The sequence below is a fragment of the Armigeres subalbatus genome, chromosome 3, assembly GCF_024139115.2.
Source record: "Armigeres subalbatus isolate Guangzhou_Male chromosome 3, GZ_Asu_2, whole genome shotgun sequence".
Taxonomy (NCBI): domain Eukaryota; kingdom Metazoa; phylum Arthropoda; class Insecta; order Diptera; family Culicidae; genus Armigeres; species Armigeres subalbatus.
The window spans coordinates 354019883-354041260 of NC_085141.1; the positions used below are offsets into that span (position 1 = coordinate 354019883).

Here is a 21378-nt window from a genome sequence, read left to right on the forward strand (position 1 = left end):
AGTTTAAATCATTAGTTTTCTGTGCAGTGAGCCGGGAACCGGGTCCATAGGCCCAAGTAGTGATTTACCCTATTTGAGTGTTAAACTTATTTTCCATTAAAAAACACTTAAACAACGGTTAAAAAAAATTAAAGGAATTTACAAACGAAATTTCCGAAGATTTCCCAAAAGAATTTCTGAAGATATTCCCCAAAGAATTCCTAAAGAAATTTTCGAAGTTCTACAGGAATTTCTGGAAGAGTTGCTAAAGGAATTTCCGGGGGAATGTCCAAAAGAATTCCTATAGGAAATTCAGAAAAATTCCTGGAGAAAGTTCTAAATAGATTCCAGAGGGAAATTTTGAAAGAATACCAAAAATATCTTCTTAGAGTTTCCGAAGAAATTCTTTAAGGAATTACTGGAAGAATTTCTATTAGGAATTCCTTAAAGAAATTCTTGAAGGAATTCAAAAAAACTAAATCAAATTCCGAAGGATTTCTCCTAATGGGATTTCCGGATGTATTCCTAAAACAGTGTCCGTAGGTATTCCGATGGAAATTCATGAAGGATTTCCCATGGGTACTTTCTAAAGAATTCTTAAAGGTATTTCCAAAGGAATTCCTGAAAAAGTTTTCGAATTAATTTCCGAAGAAATTCTTAAAAGGCTCTTTAAAGGAATTTCCGAAGCAATCCCTAAAGTAATTTCCAAGGAGATTCCTGAACGAACCTTTGGAGAAATTTTGGAAAGAATTTCCGAAGCAATACACAAATAAATTTTCAAGGGAATTCTTGGAGAAATTTCTGAATGAATTCATAGGGTAATTCTAAATTAGTTTTCCGAATTCCTTTTCCGATTTTTCTGAGGAATATCTTGAGGAATTTCCAAACGAATTTCTGGATTTATATCTGAAGTACTTTCCAGTGAACTTATGTGCTGTGATGCGGCAATATCTTAATGGAGGATGTAATGTGAACTTTTGCTGTGGAGGTACAAGCTATAGCTATTAGCATGTTCACCCTATAAGTCTGTCTGTAGCTAGCAATTGTACAAAAACCCTTTAATTCAATAAAAGGATGATAGGCCTTGCTGCGTGTTTTTTTTTCTCAGCTTAAAATTATTCACGCCGCCGCCGCCGCCGCCGAGCATTGCTTACGGCGTGACGCCGCCGCCGCCGGTGTAAAAATGGCCTTACGCCGCCGCCGTTCACAAATACTTCGGCGCACAAGTCTACTTCCATCCCGATCATTCCCAAGTACACAAAAAGCGGCTTCTCAGAAGACCCGATAAAATGTGAACTGGTGTTTGCAAGAATAATAAATTCAATAACAATAACTATTACATACTGTAGCGCAAATTAAAAAATAAATTCATAATCACCTTTTTGTTGACAAGGATCTGGCTGGAACACATGCTTGTCTCTCGCATATATTCAATAATTTTCGATCGTAATACTGTTTCTCACAATCGATCAAAATGTTGTACCTTACTTTCAATTTGTGGAGAAAGTAAGGTAGGTGAGTAGGCTCACTGGATTTGATTAAAAATGAATTCTTTTATCCAACATAGACATTTTTTACCTTTCTAATCTTCTTCTACACCCTCCACGCATGTTATTCGCATCCACATGGTTTCGTTGTTCCTATCCTATCGACGTTATTGTCACTGTTGATTGTTCTCTCCTCTTCCTTGCCTGTACGTATGGTTTGTTTTGCATATTTCTTATGTAGCGATGATACCGGTGTCGATTGACTTGAGTGGAGCATCCCAATTAGCATACGACAGCCACCGCTAAAATGTGGGCGTGTTTTAATTATGTACTAGAATTGATGATCACTATTAGTATATGAAAGCATATTATAGTTCAAATCGTAAACAGATTCGACTGTAGTCCCTTTCAGCCTGAAGAGATTTGCCACTGTGAATAATGTGTGCAGTTGTCTGGCAGTCAGTTAAAGCCATCAAATGCTGTATTTAACGACAGTACATTTGAACATTTGGAGGTTTCTCTCTAGTAATACAAATTTGACCAGATCTGCAATTCATCTGAAAACTAGATGGTGAAGCACGTTCATTCCAGCACATTGCTTCACAACATTAAAAATTCCTATTGGAGAATGATCTTCACTGGGAACCCTCTATCTCAAATGGACGGATAAACGTTTCCAGCAACGATTTCGCCCCAGATGGACAATGGATTGAGATATAGAACAAACGTGTGCTAATTAGTTCTAGGTAGCAAGTTCAGTGATATGGCGATGCCCGAAGCACCTGGCCTTTTCAGTTAGACTTGGACGTTCAGGGGATGAACAGCGTGCTGCTCGCCGTTGACGTTATCTGTCGGCTACCCGGCCTTGCGCTTGTTGTATTCCGCCGCCGACTATAGTGTTGGTGTGAAACGACTCACATTTGAACGGTTCGAGATTCGAGCTCTTGTGGCGTGGTGAATTTCAGCGTGCTCGGTGCTATAATCGAACATCAGTTTCATGCAGCGCAATATGTCAGACAACTTTTTGAAGTGAAAATTTTTGACAGCCCCCAGTCGAGATCGGAACGATAGTCAGCCAGTTCAGTCCAGTACGATACGGTCGTCGGTTCAACCTTCAACTCGTGTGCGCGAATTTGCAAATTGCTGGTCTCGTTGGGAGTAAAGTTAAGTCTTTATGAGACAAAATTGGTGGCTTCCAGCTTGCAGGTGAAGGTAGCCATTTCCGTATTGGCCGTAGCGGTCGTGGCGTCGCCCAAGAAATGAAAATAATTCGGTGATTGTGAATTGATTTTTTGCGAAAGAATCATTTCGTTCGGAGTGACGAAAAAAGTGTGACCAACGAGGTGAAGTGGAAAATATTCGAGTGCTTTTTTCGCCTTGGGGAGGTGTGAAAACTGAGAGAACGTGTGTGTCTCGTGGAAACTGGGGTTTCCTGTGCGGAATTGCGTGTGAAGTTTGTCTACGCCAATGAGCTGAGACGACAATAGTTTCCGTAGGGTGGCCACCGACGAGTGCCTCCTGATGTAGTTCCGTGACTAATCGCGATTTAGAATTTTAACCAGGGGTATCACAAAAACAGAACACTGCATGCCGCTGTCCTTTGAGATCATACAAACACCAGGTTCTGCACCAATATGGTTTTTGTGTGATTGACAAGTGTTGATAAAAGCGGCAGTATTATCAATCCATACAAAAAAAAACCTTCATCGCTCATTCGGAGCAATCAAAGAAGCGTTCGGGCTCAGGATCTGTTCGACTGTCTGTGAGGAAAGAAACCGATTGCGTGTCATATTCTCGGGAGCTTGGGAGATAACCGGACTCGTTTACTAAAGTGAGGCGACAGCTGCTAAGAGCGAGGTATAGATTGCACAGCCTGTTCCATAGAATAAATGAAATCACATCACGTACTGACGCGCTTATATAATTGACCCTATAGGCAGCTCAGCCAACCCACGCGGAAGCCAACTGCCTGTTGGATTTCCCACTTTGAAATAAAAGAAAAACTTCAACACCGCTCTAATTGGACATTATCTCGTCCTTTTTATCCTCAGGATTTCCCATCGAATCGATGCGCGAACAAATCCCGTCCAACTAATCGGAAACTCACCCAGTCTGGCGAGCATTGTTATCATTCGCCACCGCATCCATCGTGCCATGCACCAACTTTGCTCCTGCAGAACTGCTATGTACGTCGTGGACCACCTTTTTGTCCGGAGATAGCATAGCCACATTGGTATTGAAGTATTTCGCTGATTAACAACCACTACAATTGCCACCGCCATCACCACGCAGCACAATCATCACCGCCACCAACTACGAGTGCTACTGCTGCTGCTGCTGCAATCTCAAAGCCACAATTACTTTAGTTTAATTTCCCGTGCGAAAATCGTCAGAGCTAAACCTCCCTGACGTCCAATTCATCTCAAAAGTCACACCAACCATGCCCCTTGACAACATCAAAGATGATCCTCCGCCTAGCAGCGGAGGACCCACCACTTCACCCGTCCCATCTCTGAAAGCTGATATCCCGGATCAGGCCAACGGTTACCAGGAGCTACACAGTTCCATGCGAAGCAACAAATCCACCAAGTCCAAAACGTCCAACTTCGACCGTAACCACGAGAAACGCCACCCGGATAGGCTATCCACCCTGGTCGAACTCCTCAACGAAACCTCTCAAGCGTCCACGCACGACATCCTGAACGACGGCGAAGAGGACCAAATGTTCATCACCGGGTACGAAAGATCTCGCGCCAAGACATTCTTCTGTCATCTCGGTTTCTTCCTGACGCTCGGAATCATGCGGCTGGTGATGCATTGGTGGCAACACTGGCTCCTGCTGGCAACCCACCGAAAGTGCTCATTGGAAGTGGCCCAGAAGGTGCTGGTGCACGAGCGGTACCAGGGAAAACACGACGCCTTCTACGTCAAGAACGTCATCACCATGGATGCCGAATCGATCAAGTAAGTTGAATGCCAACCGACATAACGAGAACCCCCAAGCGGATGTAGCGTGATGCGCTCGACTGCATAAATATTTTACTCTGTTCGCTTATCATCGCAGCAAATCGGACAAAGTCATAAACAGATAGAGATGCTAATCACGTCGATTAACCATTCGCGCAAATGATAGGCGTAACCTCGTTAGTTAGTTTGTTGTCGGTGCTGTTTATGGGAAAATGGTTTGATTTAAACTATTATTCTCCCGCGCGGATCAACATCAATGGTAGGTTTGATTCTCAAAGTTTGAGACAAGTCGTTTGATTTTGTAAACATTGATTGCCAATGGCACACGAGATTAGAGCAGTGATTGACACACAAATCTTCAATCAATAACAGATGAAGTGCACAAATGCAATTGGATTCCGGTCGTGTTCCAGCATGACTGTAAGACCACTAAGATGCAAATAGAAGCTTTAGTATAAAAACTCTGATAAATACTCCTAGCGGTGATGGTGCCTTTCTCGAGCATATAAAAAATAGTATTTTGGCCATAACTTCCGAGCCCATAATCCGATCTGGCCAATTTTCAATAGTAAACAATGGGACAGAATTCTGCGTGGAATGCAACTTGCTACAAGCAAATCGGTTAAGACATTTTTGCTACAATTTGTCAGGCGGGTGCGCACAGACACACACACAGACATCACCACAATTTGTCGAACTCTGTCGATCGTTATATAACACTATAGGTCTCCGGGCCTTCTATAAAATGTTTGTTTCTGAAGCGATCATATAGCTTTCACGTATACTTAATATACGAGAAAGGCAAAAAATATTAATGTGTTCACAAACATCGCAAATGATACGATTAGCGAAATGTAGGTGCAGGTATCTTATCAAACTCATAAAGGAAATGAGCCATTAAGTATTTACATATGGAATGATGTCATGCAACAATACTGTGTGATGAAACACTTAACTAGTATTCGACAAGCGAGTACTACCGAGATAGTCATGGCTCAATGCACAATGAAGAGAACAAGGAAACAAATCAAAAATTTCTGTGGAAATGAAGCTGTTTACCTTCGTTTTAAAATATGATTACGCTAATGTTGGATCAACTTGATCGACTTATATGGGTTGAGTTTTTTCTTATTCTAAATTACTTTATTGATGGTAATTTTGATAATAATAATGGTAATTTGATAATTTTTGGTATTTTGATGAGCATGCATAGAATCGCACTAGACGATTTATAATCAAAGTAATTTCCTCATAGAAAAAAGAGAAATCTTGCCTTCTCGTTTGTTTAATTTTTTGCGGTTAATTTCAATTGCATTAACTTTCATTTATAATTGTTCGAAATTTATCGGAAAATTTATTTGCATTTGGAGTTTGTTTGTTTATAAATAACGCGCTCCAAGGAATATTGGTTAAATGCGTACGACGATTCATACTCAATTCTTCTAATTTGTTTTTGTTATAATGCGTTGTCACTAGGTATAGGTACTGGAAGATTGCAAAATGAGAATCAGAAGTCGAATAAGTAAGAGACTCTGAAGACGACCTTAGTCTTGAGGATAAAATACGAAATACGTATCTGTTACAGTTACAATCAAATGGTGGAATTAAATGAAATAGTACGAACTCGTCTTATGACAAGTGGGCAAAATAATTAGCAGTTCAATTCTTTATTGTCGGCTGAGATGAGATAAGACATCTAACTGTCCCATTTTGAAGCCATTTGCATGTCAGAAAAGGCCAATTTGTATTGGACGATTTTACGTACGCCGGCAAGCAAAACGTTGCTTTATTTTGCAGGTGGGTACCAACTTTGTTATCGGTTTCGTGGTGTTGCTAGTAGTCGAACATTTTTTATTTTTAGATTTGAAAGTAACATGAACAATCTTTTCTTTTGCTAGTTTGAACGCGAAACGAAATGATTAAATGGTTTTCATCATTTTTTCAGTTAAACAGTTCAGTGTTAGGCAATAATTGATTTAAATTAATGAATCGACTGCTTTGAGCGTGCTTACAGCGGCACACTAGGAGTTAACTTTCTGAAATCAGTATGGCGAAAGGCATCTAAGGTTCGATTTCTCAAAATTAAGCACCTTAATCGGAAAAATATTTGGTAGGCGTAGTAGCGGACACCATCCCTCATAATCGGTACCAAATAGTTTTTCATGAAAAGTTCCTAATTTTGAGAAAACCAGCGTTAGATGTCTTTCGCCATACAAATTTCTGGCGGTTAACTCTTGCTGGCTATTTTGTGCATATACTATAGCGCCTGGATGTGACTGCGGCGGATAGAAAATCAGCCACTGCCAATAATTCATTCATCTTGATAATTTTTAGTCAGTTAAAATAAATTATGAGAAGGCATTCAGCTCTGATTTGTTGTCGGTTATGACTAATAATGGTATGGTATAATATGGTATGACTAATACATATGTATACATAAACAAAAAGTCGTCCCTTATTTTTTTAAGTGCGAAATGTACACGGAACCGCGAAACAACTCACTTTATGGTTCCTTTCACTCAAATCCGCCCTTGTGTGGAAGAAGCCAAAAATAAGTAAAATGCGAAAAAATCCGGTGAGTACTTTGCCTTTACTCCCGTGTTGAATTTTCACCCACTATGAAGTTTCACCAACTCAAATTTATGTTATTTTCACTCACCCGAGACTATGGTGAAAACAACCCAAATTTGGCTTCTTCCACGGAACAGCGCACATTGGGTCGATGCAGCTCTCTTTGTTTATAATAACATTCATGAGAGGGAGTGAGAAAACTACTTACTTTTGAGTTAAAAATTTGAACTTCGAACTCAAAGTTGAGTTCTTTAAACTTTATTTTTAGGTTCTTTATTTTTTCTGTGTATGGCGAAATGTTATGATTTTGTAACTAGAAAATGTTCATACACTCTAACTTTCAACTACTCAGTGACTGAGTAAAATTGTATTGCCGTCTTTTTTGCCACGGAAATTTTACTCAGTTTCCGTCAAAAGTGGGACTTCTCCGCTTTTGGCAGAAACTGAGTGAAATTTCCGTGCACGGAGAAAAAAATATGGTAGAAACAAACAAATCTCAGTTTATTTCAACCAAAATCCCGGGTTGAATATAGCCCAACCATAATTTCAGTTTGAATTAACCTGAACTGATAGTTGAACCAACTTATTTTTCTAATTTGCATTTCTTGAGCTTCTTTAATTAATTTTAACAAAGTTTTAGTTGAAACAACCATAAATTTGGTTGTTTCATTTTGACAGCTCTATCAACAAACAAAAGTGTGGGTTGAATCAAATGTAAATATTAGATTGATTTCGACAAAAACTAGTTTGGGACAATGTAATATGTGAGCTTGTATTAACCATCGATTTGGTTGTTGGATTTCAAGAAAGAGTTTCGTTTCCGTATTAATTAGAAAAAAAAAACTGAAAAATGAGATCAAGATTGAAATAATTTATTTGTATTGCAATGCAATTATGCAAAATAGGATTGTTTTTCTAATATATTTTCTAATATAATCAAGTAGTCCCTCGTAGATGTTGACTTCTTGGCATATGTATCTCCTACGCCAATGACGAATTGTTCCAACTTCCAGAATATGTTTCCGAACGTTTATTAGCATAGCTCCAACGTACTCGCCAAGTTCGAGAGCTTCTGCTGCCTGAATCCATCTAGAACGCATAGAATTTGTCAGATAAGAAAATGGTCTTCACTTTTAACTGCACTTACCTTATTGCAAGAATATCTAAGGTCCCGGAAATAACTCTGTAGCCATAGTAACACAAACATTGTTTTCTAAACGAAAACATACCTATTTAATATTAAAATTGCGGAAATCTGTATGCGAAGGAAGTATGCAGAACCAAGTGCAAAACAATAAAGTTTAACGACACCGAACTCACAAAAAAACAACCTGCAATATTATTTATTTCCAAGCCAAAGCAAAGGTTGTTTTTCTGTAACAACAAAAATTCGATTTGCTTTAACTTGATAATTTTGTTGAATCTACCTAAAATTTTAGATTGATTATTGCAAATGAAATGTAAGTAATAAAAACAACCTCACTTATGGCAGAAACAAGCAAAATTTAAGTAGGTAGGAAATAAAATGTTAGTTTGAAACAACCACAATAGATGTTATATTGACATTAAATTATAGTTGAAAACAACCTACGAAGTACATTTATAATGAGTATTTGTTTATCGTTTGATTCAAGCAAACTAGGTCTAAAAACAAACAAAATTTTAGTTTGAAATTTAACCAACACGTTGGTTGTTTCAAACTAGACTGTTTTATCTCCGTGTGAGAAGAAACGACAGAGCAATAAAATTTCACTCAGTCACTGAGTAGACGAAATTTAGCTTGTATTTATGAAAAATGAAACCCCAAAAATTTTCAGATCGGTATGTGGACGCTAAAACTCGATGCCCACGTAACGTCTATTCGACACTGCGTGTACACGGCGTTAAAAGGACGCAGGACTGCATTGGTAAAAAGAGGTAACGCAGCGTTGAAAAATACGTGGGCATCGGCCCTAAGTGGTCCCTTAACTTGAAGAAATAGAAGTAGAAGTAACTCTTCATACAGTGCCGAGCACGCTGCTCTAGTGTACGTGTCATAGGTCTCGATATGCTATTCATTAGTAATGATACATGAGATTTTTTTTGTTAATAATGATTTTTGCATGCTACACCCAACCAGCGGATGGCAGATTTTAATTCTGCATAAGAACCTTACAGAAACTGTATAAGAATTTGGCATATACAATTTCGGAAGATTTTAATACAATTTTTGTATTGGAATAATACAAATAACAGAATTGTATATGCCAAGATTTTATACAATGATTGCCAGATTTGTTTTTTGGGTGTATGATCAGCTTTTATTATAACTATTGTAAAAAAAAATGAATTGAAAAATCAAGAAAAAAATGTAGTAGCGATTACTCCTGATAGCTAACTAAGGCTGTGAACCATTCCACTGATTCGTTTAACTTTTAGTTAAAATTTGACACTTCGATGGTTATTTTCCCCTCATGCAGTGTTGTCCTACACTCAAGGCAAAAAATTCTGCTCTTTGATTTTACTCCATCTAAACGATTTTATAGTTTCAACTAAGTAAGTTCAACTAATAGAAGGATATTTGAATTTTCTAAATGTCATGGCAAACTGTCAAAAAAATGCACTCCAGAGCCACAGGAGCGCGCGCGCGCTGAAAATACACTCCAGTGAAAACATTCCAGTGTATTTTCAGTGCGCGCTCCTGTGGCTCTGGAGAATCTTGCCGTTTCTTGATGGATTTTCAATTGTCTTGGACCATTCGATCAAGGAAGAGTCAACGCTTCATACCCGATGTACACTGAAATCGTTTTTTACGCGGTTTTTTTATACACGAATCGCTTTTTATGCGGTTTTTTTTATGGTTTCTTTCCCTTTGTTTGCAAGGCTAACTGGAAACCTCAAGCCAGCATAGACGTCAAGTTGTTGCGACTTAGAGAGCTTTTAGCTGATGCAGTTCATTTCTGCTAAGTTACACGCGCGTTTTATCTCGAAAGCTTAGGTCGTTTGACGACAGCTTCTCGCTTACGTCTCTTGATGCCAGTTCTGGTAAACTTTCTTCGGTTCGTTTTGCTGATCCCTGCCGGAGTAAACGCAAAGTCCGACGCAACTCACTTGAAGGAATAATAATTATTATAATTACATATTATTAATAATTTGTCAAACTTCTTTGTCGCGTCGTGTTGCATCGCGTCAACTCTGACTTCCTCCATAGGATGACCTGACCACCAAACGCCGTTGACAGCCCAGCTTTTACGATGAGCTTTTCTGTAATGAGGCACCGAGGTTTAAGACTGACTTAGTGGCGGGTGCTTAGTCTCTGTTCCAGTTTGCGTCGGTTGCAGCGGTATTCTATCAGCCAGGGTTGTGATCAGGGATTGAATCATTCTCATACGATACCCGATTGGGCTGCACCTTTGAGTTTTTAAAATATTTACGTGAGACGAAGATGAACTCCAAAATAAACTTGTCTGATCATCGTGGTTTTCAATCGCAGAACAACGTAAGGCAAGTCAATAGGTTCTTCTTCTTATTGGCATTACATCCCCACACTGGGACAGAGCCGCCTCGCAGCTTAGTGTTCATTGAGCACTTCCACAGTTATTAACTGCGAGGTTTCTAAGCCAGGTTACCATTTTTGCATTCGTATATCATGAGGCTAGCACGATGATACTTGTATGCCCAGGGAAGTCGAGACAATTTCCAATCCGAAAATTGCCTAGACCGGCACCGGGAATCGAACCCAGCCACCCTCAGCATGGTCTTGCTTTGTAGCCGCGCGTCTTACCGCACGGCTAAGGAGGGCCCTCAATAGGTTGTCAGTCAATAGGTTGTATCGTTTAAATGTTAAACTAAATTGGGACCTAGTGTTATGGTATTGATCTCACAATAAACATTTTTTATTGTAGCAATAATCTAAATATTTATACCGTCCATCAAATCCAACTATCAGCTTCATATATAGTAATACCAGCAAGCTGACCTTCAACATATCGATGTTGAACTTGCTAACAACCGCTTAGAACATGTGTTCCCAAGCTTCAACCCTTTTCTCGGCAGTCTCCCAGACGCACCTTTGGTATTGCAAACCACAAACCATTTTCTAGCGATCTCCCGCGCTTTATGATTTTTCAAACCACAATCAATTTTCCATCGGTCTTCCAGGCGCGCTTTGTGGTTTTCCAAACCACAAACCATTTTCCAGCGGTCTTCCAGACGCGCTTTGTGATTTTCCAAACCATAATCCATTTTCCAGCGGTCTTCCAGACGCGCTTTGTAATTTTTCGAACCACAATCCATTTTCCAGCGGTTTTCCAGACGCGCTTTCTGATTTTCCAAACCACAATCCATTTTCCAGCGGACATCCAGACGCGCTTTGTGATTTTCCAAACCACAATCCATTTTCCAGCGGTCTTCCTGACACGTTTTGTGATTTTCCAAATCACAATCAATTTTGCAGCGGTCTTGAAACACCCTCTTTATGATTATTCAAATCACAATCCATTTTGCAGCGTTTTTCCAGACGCGCTTTGTAGCAATGCAAACCCATTGCATTGTGTTTTTTCAATCATCAAATGTTTTAACACATAAGCACATTAACAATTTTGATAAGAAAATTATTTTGAGCTTTTTAGTGGAATGTTTTCACCTGTCATAAGACGAGTTTAGACAATCCCATTGAATTCCACCACTTAATTGTATCCTGACAGATACGTATTTCGACCTCAACAGTAAGGCCGTCTTCAGTGTCTTGTACTTGACTCGACAAGTCCAGTCAAGTCGAGTCAAGTACAAGACACTGAAGACGGCCTTACTGTTGAGGTCGAAATACGTATCTGTCAGGATACAATTAAGTGGTGGAATTCAATGGGATTGTCTAAACTCGTCTTATGACAGGCACATTAACAAATTGAATTCAACTCACCTTTTGAAATAAGCGTCAGGATCCAACAAATAACCTGGCATGATCGCCAAAATGTGTGGCCCCAAATGGCCGGAGCGAATTGTTATGACAGCGGCTCTCCGTGGGTGCGTGTGCACACCACGGAGGTCTGACCAGAAGAGGCCGAGTCATGGCTTGCTGCGCTCTAATCGACACGCTGATGGTAACTTACTCAAACCCCACAAGACTCAAATTTCTTAATATCAGCAACAAGTTTTAGGACACTACGCAGGAAACCATCCTTAAATATAAACTCCTTACTATAGAAGCGCACACGTTCAGCAGGATTTACAAGCTTTGATGCTGTGGTCCTTAAAAAGGTGCATCACGAAGAAATTGATTGTTAGCTCCAGAAACTCACGATAATCATCTCTTGGCTGCCTAAACTGCAAAATTGTAAATTGTATTTTAATATGAAGCAAGCTATTAAGCTCATAAAATGAAAAAGTGTAGGGTGACCTTTTTGTCGAATTAAAATGTTACCCCGTTCGTTCGACAACAATCATTGTCGAATGACCGGGGTTTTACGGTACACGAAAAATAAATCTTTTTCGATTAGTAATGGCCCTGAGAAGATCTGATTTGCTTTCAAAACAGTGGCAGTGATGGTGGCAACGTCGACTGCAGCAGCGTCCTTGTGCAAGTCTTTTTGGAATTGAAATTTTGACCCTATTTTGAAAGCAAATCGGATCTTCAATGTGAAGGGACCCACTCCAGGATGCTAGAGTATAAGCGATTCGATAGAGTACTATCTATCCGTAAAAATAAAGTATTTATCAGAGGGAAGAGAGGCGATTCGCTCTAATGAAAGCTGGGGGGGCAAGCTGGCGGCCATTACTGGAAATGTTGGTGCATTAGGACATGATATTCACACCTTTGTCCGGATTTTCAGTACAGTAAAGATCTGGTCCGTTGTCGAACGGCCGTCAACAAAGCCGGCTTGATTTGAATTCGGTTTTCCAGATTTTGACTATCAGTCTGTGCTGACAAGTGACCAGCTTTTCTGGGCCCTTATTGCTGAGTTTAGCTCCAATATGTGAGGCTTTTTTTTCTGTCTGTGTATGCATGTCACATTTTGTCAGTTCTCAGCAACGGTTAGTCACTATTTGGTGACATTTGCAGCCGTAAATCTTTTTTTTTCGCTTTTTCGTTAGCAATGGTCACTGAAGTCACTGTTTTGAGCAGCATTGATCGGTACAGCTTAGCTAAATAGCTTTGCTTTGCTTTGACTGACTGCATATGTCTATGGTTGATACTCCGACCGAGTTTACCTCTGTGTCTACACAAAAACCACAGGAAGGATTATCAGCTAATCGGTAGGCATCATTGGATCTGGATTCACTCTGATAAGTGATGCAACCGATGTTCTTTACACAATGATTCAAACGAACTATTATTCAGCCTTCACACCGAGTATGAACACGATAAAACGAACACTTCACATATTAGTTCTAGTTTCTAGGGAAAGCATACAGTATGATGATAGTGAAAGTCATATAAAATGACAAGCAGACGAAAAACGATATTTTAACATACCCCCGGAAAACCGGAACATCGCTAGTGCCGAAGACCAATCTAAGATCTTGGATGGGGACAAAATGCTAGAAGAGTTTCCACATCCATAACCAAAGTTATGCTAATCTGAATTCTGGGGCATTCAACAATGATGTCCATAGTTTGAGGGAGATGGGGTCTAAGGTTTTCTGCATGTGCTAAGACAAGACAAGATAGGTTCTAAGGTTTTGTGACACTGCATACACACGGTAAACAAAAAAACATGATAGAGCAGGGAAGGGCGGTTTAAGGCTCTAAGAGCATCAAGAACATCAAAAAGTAGTGGACGTCATAGTTGAATCATTCCTCTCGACAAAATTTTGCCTATCTTAACCTTTGTTTCGAACCACTGTAGCTCTGCAATCCGTAACTATTTACATAAATTAGCTGTTACGATCTCACGAAGTCAATATGGGCATCTTATCCCCACACTCACCTCGGAATTTTGAGGCCCTACAAAAACGTTTTGGAGTCGATATCAACAAGGATTTTGCATGGAGCTCGGGGTATTACTTCCAATCTATAAATGTATACTAGACTTAAATTCACCGTGCCAAAATAGCATCAAAACAAGCACAAAATATTTTCGAATTTTTATGTTCAATTAAAGTAAAATCGTGAAATATCATCTGGTAGCAATATTTTTCATTGCTTGATCATACAGACTATTGAAAATTATCATAAAGTTGATATTTTGTCATACACAAGGGTGGCGCGTTTTAACCCCATTGGGCGTGTTACATCCACTTCCCCTACAGGAGCTTTTACTAAAGAGTCTGGATCTCGAGATTCCATCGTTATGCGCTTCGGCAATTACCATTACGGGATTTCGATCATCCTTTCGCATATGAGGAACTCTGTAGACTACCTTCGAAGCTTAGTAGAAAAAGCACCTGTCTAGCGTACTGGTTTCGTGGGATCAAACCTCGCCGAAGGAAGTGGTTACCCTCCAATACATTTTTCGAACAAAATCTTTCACATGCGGTGCAATTCGCACAATCGTGCACAAATCGAGTTTCAGACGTAATTTCCACTCAGGGTGGCCTCTATCCGGAATATAGGCCATTAACTTTGATTATACTTTTATGTCTTTACTAAGTGCATTGGTATTTTACTATTATGTACATAACTATTTTTTACTATTATATAACGCTCATCTGATTCTGTATCATGTTTTACGTGTCCTCTGGAAATTTGAGATCATTTTTAATCCAAATGACTGACTGATTTAGCACAAGCCGTTTCAAGTTTGCATGCAAATTAGTATGGGGAAATTTATTTTTACATCATACTGATTACGGCGCTTCCTCATTACCCGCAGGTTAAAAGAAAACTTACATAGCTGAAAGGAATACTCAAGAGCTTTCACTCAGCGAAAACAACATCTTAATTAATCGTTCTAATAATTAGTAATCGAGTAATCGCTGCGGAATAATAAATATGACAGTTATATGTAGCCCCCATTTTAATGGTGCTCTTGAAAACGCGAGTGCATTTAGTTTTGGATTCCGGGAGGCTTGCCCTTATGCTTTGAAGAAAATTCTACTGAAATCAACTCTCTTTAGAGTGAAATACTGGTCATGAAAAGGTCTGCTTTATTTTCAATTATGCGATATTTTTATAACATACAGCAAATCAAATGATAGTCTGCATCTGAGAAATATTTACTTGAGTGCTGCTGAAACAAAAACAAAACCATTTAGTTAAGAAAATTATTTTGAGCTTTTTAGTGGAATGTCTTCGCTTGTCATAAGATGAGTTTGTACAATCCCAACTCGTCTTATGACAAGTGAAAACCATTTAGTTCACCGAGTAGTGATACTGCCTTTCTTACAACAGACACATCCTTCTATGGTGCTAATATGATTCGATGAAACATTTTTGTAGTAACTTTTAAATGCAACGGTCGATCGTTATCAAGTAATCAACTAAGCTTTGCCACCTGTCGAATGCAACTTTGTTGCGAGAAAATCATTTAAGGAATATTATATTATATAAAGTTGTCTAATGTTTGGATTTACTCGGGCTCAGGCCACATAAAGCTGTCAGAAAACTTATATGATGCATCAGTCGGATACGATAGTATCTTTCTTCGGGAAATAGTGTATGAGCAGCGGGTCCGAAGTGAAAATTTACAAGAATCGATCAAGGCCTGATTGATTAAGAAGTCGATTTCTGGTTTACCAAATAAACACTTCTCAGCACGAATCGTGATATAAAAGTTTTGAAACCGTTGCATTGCATTCCGCAGATTTCGACCATGTTCTTCTTATCGTACTAATCGTACTTAACCCTAGATAGCTCTGCCAACATCGATGAGTTGTTGGAATATACCAGGAACTATCTTCACACCTGTCGGTAGATTATTGCCAATAGCAGTTTTAAAGGCCATCAGCTGTCAAAACTTTTCGTCGTTCGCCTCCTGCAGGAAGGTGTCTAAGAGATCTATTTGACTAAACACTTTGCAGTTAGCCAACTGAGCAAACATATATATGTATCTTCCGAAAGAGATGGTGGGTACTGACGAGGTTGTAATGCGGAGCTCAGTCCACAATCAAAAATTGCAGAATTCGACGAACAACGATAAAAAAGAGGCAAAAACCCTTCCCATAACAAGACTTCATGGCAAGTTAATCAAACTTCTATAAAAATTAGAATCGGATATACAGCCTCCACCGAGAAAACACTTCGTTCTCGCTCATAGGCGCTGAGAGCGGAGTTTACCATTGGATTCAATCCCTGACCACGACAGGAACAGCCCACTCCTAGTAATCAATACATGTAATTATCTCCAATTTCTCCAAGCATCCAATTCCTTAAAGTCGACCTCCAAAACGCCAGAAAACGAAAACTCGGTTTGGTTTACTATTTGAAATTCACTGTCGCTTTGTTGCACAATCCAAGTTCTCAACGTCATCGGAATTGTCGAATTGGGTGTCGGTATAGACGTTGTTGGAGAGGCAAATATGTGGCAGAAATACACTAAGTTGGATCCGAAGAACTTAATGGTTTCTCTGTTTCCCGAACCACTATGTTACACGGGCAACAATTGATAGTAAATTGAAAAAAATAACATCCCATAAATGATAAATAATTTGTAAATAAATTATGAAGAAGTGCGCAAGAACCTAGACAAAATAGCTATAACGAACCATTATAGATGACGGATCATCATGGACGCTTCCATTCGCTATGCTTTGAACCCTCCCAAGTGATAATTAAATTTAATTCATGCTAATTAATTATTGTTTTTGTTTGAAGTCAAGTTTTTCCAGTAGAGTTGCCATTTATTGATTCAGTCGAGCTTGTTTTATTTTTTTATAACATATCATTAGCAACCAAAAGCCGTGGGTAAACAAAGGTAAAATTTAAGAGAGTACATTGTAGATAACGTTCTGCAAGGATACCTCATCCTGCAGATCTGGAACCTGGAATTTTATGTCCAGTTCTGTCTTTCAAGTGAAAAAACTGCTAGAAAAACTAAAATATGGATAAAGAGAAAATTCCTTTATTCGCAATTTTATTTAAAATGTAAAGCGTGTATAGCGTCATTCACCCACGAAAAAAGTACTGCGTCGCCAAAAATATTTAAGAGTGGCAAACGTTTGACGAATTAGTCGCCTAGTTGGCAATTAGTTACGTCAATAATTCCTATTCATTAATAACATACACAACCATTGCCAAACACTAATTTACCGAATTCACAATATTTTCGGGTTGGCAAAAATTCCTCCGCCAGCACGGCAGATTATTTGTCTTGATCCATTGAACATTATTGTTGTCACGCTTTGACTAACCAAACGCTTCCAGGAAATTCAAACATTCCAGCGAGCGAGCGACTGTGCAATGTGAGGAAATCCAATTGGCTAACTGTCCCCGAAGCGCAAAATTTATCATCAGCTACCACTTGCATGCTGTCCGAAAAAAAAATATCTCAAAATCCATCTTTCATGCTGTTCCCGCGCCAAACGCGGAATACTGTGCCGCATTTTCTTCTTCGTCACACGAAGTCAGCTGGATGCAGGAATGCCGTCACAGTTGTCGGCGACGTCGTCCGTCGCGTTGGTGAGTGTACAACGGCAGCGTTGACGTCCGCAAACCAAATGTGGAGTATGTCTATTATTTTCCTTTATGGCGTGAATATTCAACTGTCTTTAGAATAGGAAGACGAATTTCCGTTACAGGTATGGATATAAGATCTCCGAAGGTCCCATTTTCGTTAGTAGATTGAAGCGTATGCTATGTTTACTTGAAGCGACATTGCAAAAGTTTTATCAATTGGTAAAATGCCACCCAAACCAAATGTCGAACAAATCCTTCCGACGTTTCCGAGTTCGAATATGCTTGTAAACAACGATATAAGTGATGTTGTTATGCCTACCTATCTATCTATGATCTAAATACCAATTTATGTGGTCTACATTTTTGAACAGAATACCACGCTTAAGAATTCGCAAGGTTTCCACAAAAAATGGGACACCTGACACAACAACGGTCGGCTATTCCAAAGTGCAGGAGACGATACCCAAAAAGTGCTTCAGCATCAAGTCTATTTTCAAGTGCGAGTGGAAGTACCTGACACTATTCTTTGTCGACTAGCTATCGATCGGTGCCGCGTAGGAGATGACTCAAAACAGCGCGTTTCTGGTTGGTTGCAATCTGGTTCAATGTGGTTCGAACTTGCTCGAGGAAAGAAGGCAAACAGTTGGCTGTTTGAAACCAAGTAAAGGAGGACTTTGGCACACAAGTTGGAGTGAACATGTCTCAACTTGGTTGGAGCACGTTTTGTATTTGCCGGCGTTTTGCCATCATCGGGTCCGGTCAAGGAGAGCGCTGTGGAATGAAATGCAATCGCTTTGAGCGTTCATTCAACTTAATCCCAGCTGGAAGTATGTGGGTCGAAATGGATCAGAAGGGCACATCAGAGTTCTGCTGAGCAGCTGAAGATCTATTTGATCGATTTTGGCAGCACCCCGGCATTCCCGCCCCTACGAACATTACTCGGTCGCATTTCAACCGTTTTTTTTTTATTTTTGTGATGATGTAAATAATGTATTTTCTGTGTCACGAAATAAGTAAAATGGTTTGACGAACATGGCTTCAAAATTTTGCATATAGGAAAAGCAATCGTTTCATGGTATCGTCGATTTGTGCAATATGGATCGATAACAAGGAAACAGATAGTTTTCTGCGTCAACTGGAAAGAATAAGAAGTAAATAAGACTGCACCATTTTGCTCCCGATTTATCAATATGATAATGCATATTGCAATTCGATGCAAAACTCGATTTTTCTGGCACTCGTAGTATCCACGTACAAATCGTACTCAGAAAACAATGTTTTTGTAACTAGTTACACAAATGACTATTTTGAGAGAACTGAAAAAAATAGATGTGAAAAACTGATTTCTTTTGCACTTATTATGTGTCTTTTAAAATAGCCCCATTTATGAGCATGAGCATTATGACCGCACAATTCGTAGTTGCTACTCCGTGATTGACTGAACTTGCGAAATGTACAGAGAACACAATTAATGGGGCTTGGGATTAGCTACCCATTCTCAATGTACACGTTTCGGGAGCTCAAATATTTAAAGTCAATAACGGCGCCGGCCACGTCCTTACGGTCATATAGGAATGGAAGGATTGTTAGTCCGACTCTTGTTGCTACTAGAGACGGAGTATACCTCTGCATCTCCACGATTGTCTTGGGATAGGATATCGTTTTAGTTACAAAGGATAATTTATCTGGATTCACTTTGGTAAATGATCTATGGAATGGGAAATAACACTAAAAGTTAAAACATGCACACCCGGTGATATATGAAAACTGAGGAGATTCGTGTTTTGGACGACCGCACGGAAGCGCAGCACTCTGTACTCACTGGCTCGATGGCTACAGCAAATTATTGAAGAACGCGCTTTTTTTCGACCGCGCGCGACCAAACACAACATAGATATTTTATTTCTTTCCCGACGACTAAAACTCGCACTGCACTAACTTTTTCGATGGCTACTCTTATTACCTGCTGCGCAATGCAGAACACAATATGTCGGCCGATCGCGCGATAGTTCTGCTGTCCGAAACAAGAGAAATCTCGCACTGAACTCTGTCTTTTAAAATAGCCCCATTTATTAATAAAATCATTTTATTAAGGTTATTTTGCCTTTCTCGTACAATAAAGTTGTACCGGAAGCTATCATTTTTAAAAACGTTTTAACGTTTTAAATATGTAATATATTTTATAGGCAATTACAATCACTACTGATGGACTATCTGTTTTTGATGTTCAGAAAGTCTTTCTTTGAGCCCTTCCAAAACGTTGGGCTAATGCCAAAATTGCGTACCAAAGATGCAAATTATGTTTGGTCATTTAAAAAAAATAGGCAGATCTATAATACAATTTATGAATATTACCCAAACATTTTTTTTATTGTCTTTATCAAGGAGACTTTCAGCCCTAGGATGGCTCGTCTCCGGTTACCCAAACATATTTAACTCTGAATAAAAACATTTTTAGAACTTTAGTGATCCAAATATATTTTTATTCATACGTCCTATCCTATCAATTCTTCAAGTGAGGTGAAGGTAACTTATTGATTGATTGTTTCCATTTTCGAAAAAAAAATTTCGTTTTTTGTCTTTAATTGGTTTTACAGAATCAGAAAAAGATGTGACTTGGATTGCGTTTTTTAACCTATCCGGACTCGCGCCGTTGTAAAAAGGACAGCACCTTCGAAAAAAGCAAGCTCGTCGTTAACAAGACGGGGCGAGACTACGTGACTGATCCAGGACCATGCGTGTCTCGTAAGGTTAAAGTGCTTCATTAGTGCAGTATCTTTATGATCGAATGTTAATGCTGTCTCATGGTCCATCTTTGACAGCCGGTTATTATAATTATTCAACATGAATCTGCATATTGAATTGTGGTCCTTGCGTATTGCAATTGTGCGCACATACCTGTTAACTAAGTTGCAACTGCAACAACTCACAGCATTAAGGTTCCCCCAAACACACGCTACACGACAGTCGCGACGCGATTCTATCGCTTGGCGACAGTGATTCGGTCGCCGTTGGTATGGAAGCGTAAATAGAACATTACCTGCAAGGACCCAGCGATAGAATCGCGGCGATTACTTGTCGCCGTCGCGGCGATGAAATCGCTTAGGTCTATTATTTATTTAATCAGACTAAGGCCGAAGTGGCCTGTGCGGTATATAAGAGTCTTCTCCATTCGGCTCGGTCCATGGCTACACGTCGCCAACCACGCAGTCTACGGAGGGTCCGCAAGTCATCTTCCACCTGATCGATCCACCTTGCCCGCTGCGCACCTCGCCTTCTTGTGCCCGTCGGATCGTTGTCGAGAACCATTTTCACCGGGTTACTGTCCGACATTCTGGCTACGTGCCCGGCTCATCGCAGTCGTCCGATTTTCGCGGTGTGAACGATGGATGGTTCTCCCAACAGCTGATGCAATTCGTGGTTCATTCGCCTCCTCCACGTACCGTCCGCCGTCTGCACCCCACCATAGATGGTACGCAGCACTTTCCTTTCGAAAACTCCAAGTGCGCGTTGGTCCTCCACGAGCATCGTCCAGGTCTCGTGTCCGTAGAGGACTACCGGTCCAATTAGCGTTTTGTAGATTGTCAGTTTGGTACGGCGGCGAACTCTATTCGATCGGAGCGTCTTGCGGAGTCCAAAGTACGTACGATTTCCAGCCACTATGCGTCTCCGAATTTCTCTGCTGGTGTCATTTTCGGCAGTCACCAGTGAGCCCAAGTACACAAATTCTTCTACCACCTCGATTTCGTCACCACCGATGCAAACTCGCGGTGGGTGGCTCGCTTAGGTCTGGGGGAGCCTTTAAACAGTCACGGTTCTAACCAAGGTATGTGAAATAGA

The 21378-nt window shown here is 39.9% G+C and overlaps 1 protein-coding gene across 1 annotated transcript in view; it reads left to right on the forward strand.

Annotated features, from left to right (window-relative positions):
• Positions 1 to 2273: 2273 nt before the first annotated feature.
• The window catches only part of LOC134226095 (polyamine-transporting ATPase 13A3), a 64545-nt gene continuing 45440 nt past the window's right edge, over positions 2274 to 21378 (forward strand). The window contains exons 1-2 of the mRNA XM_062706644.1: positions 2274 to 3323; positions 3518 to 4430. Of these exons, the coding sequence (XP_062562628.1) occupies positions 3907 to 4430 (524 nt within the window). The 5' untranslated portion in view covers positions 2274 to 3323; positions 3518 to 3906. The remainder of the gene's footprint in view (positions 3324 to 3517; positions 4431 to 21378) is intronic.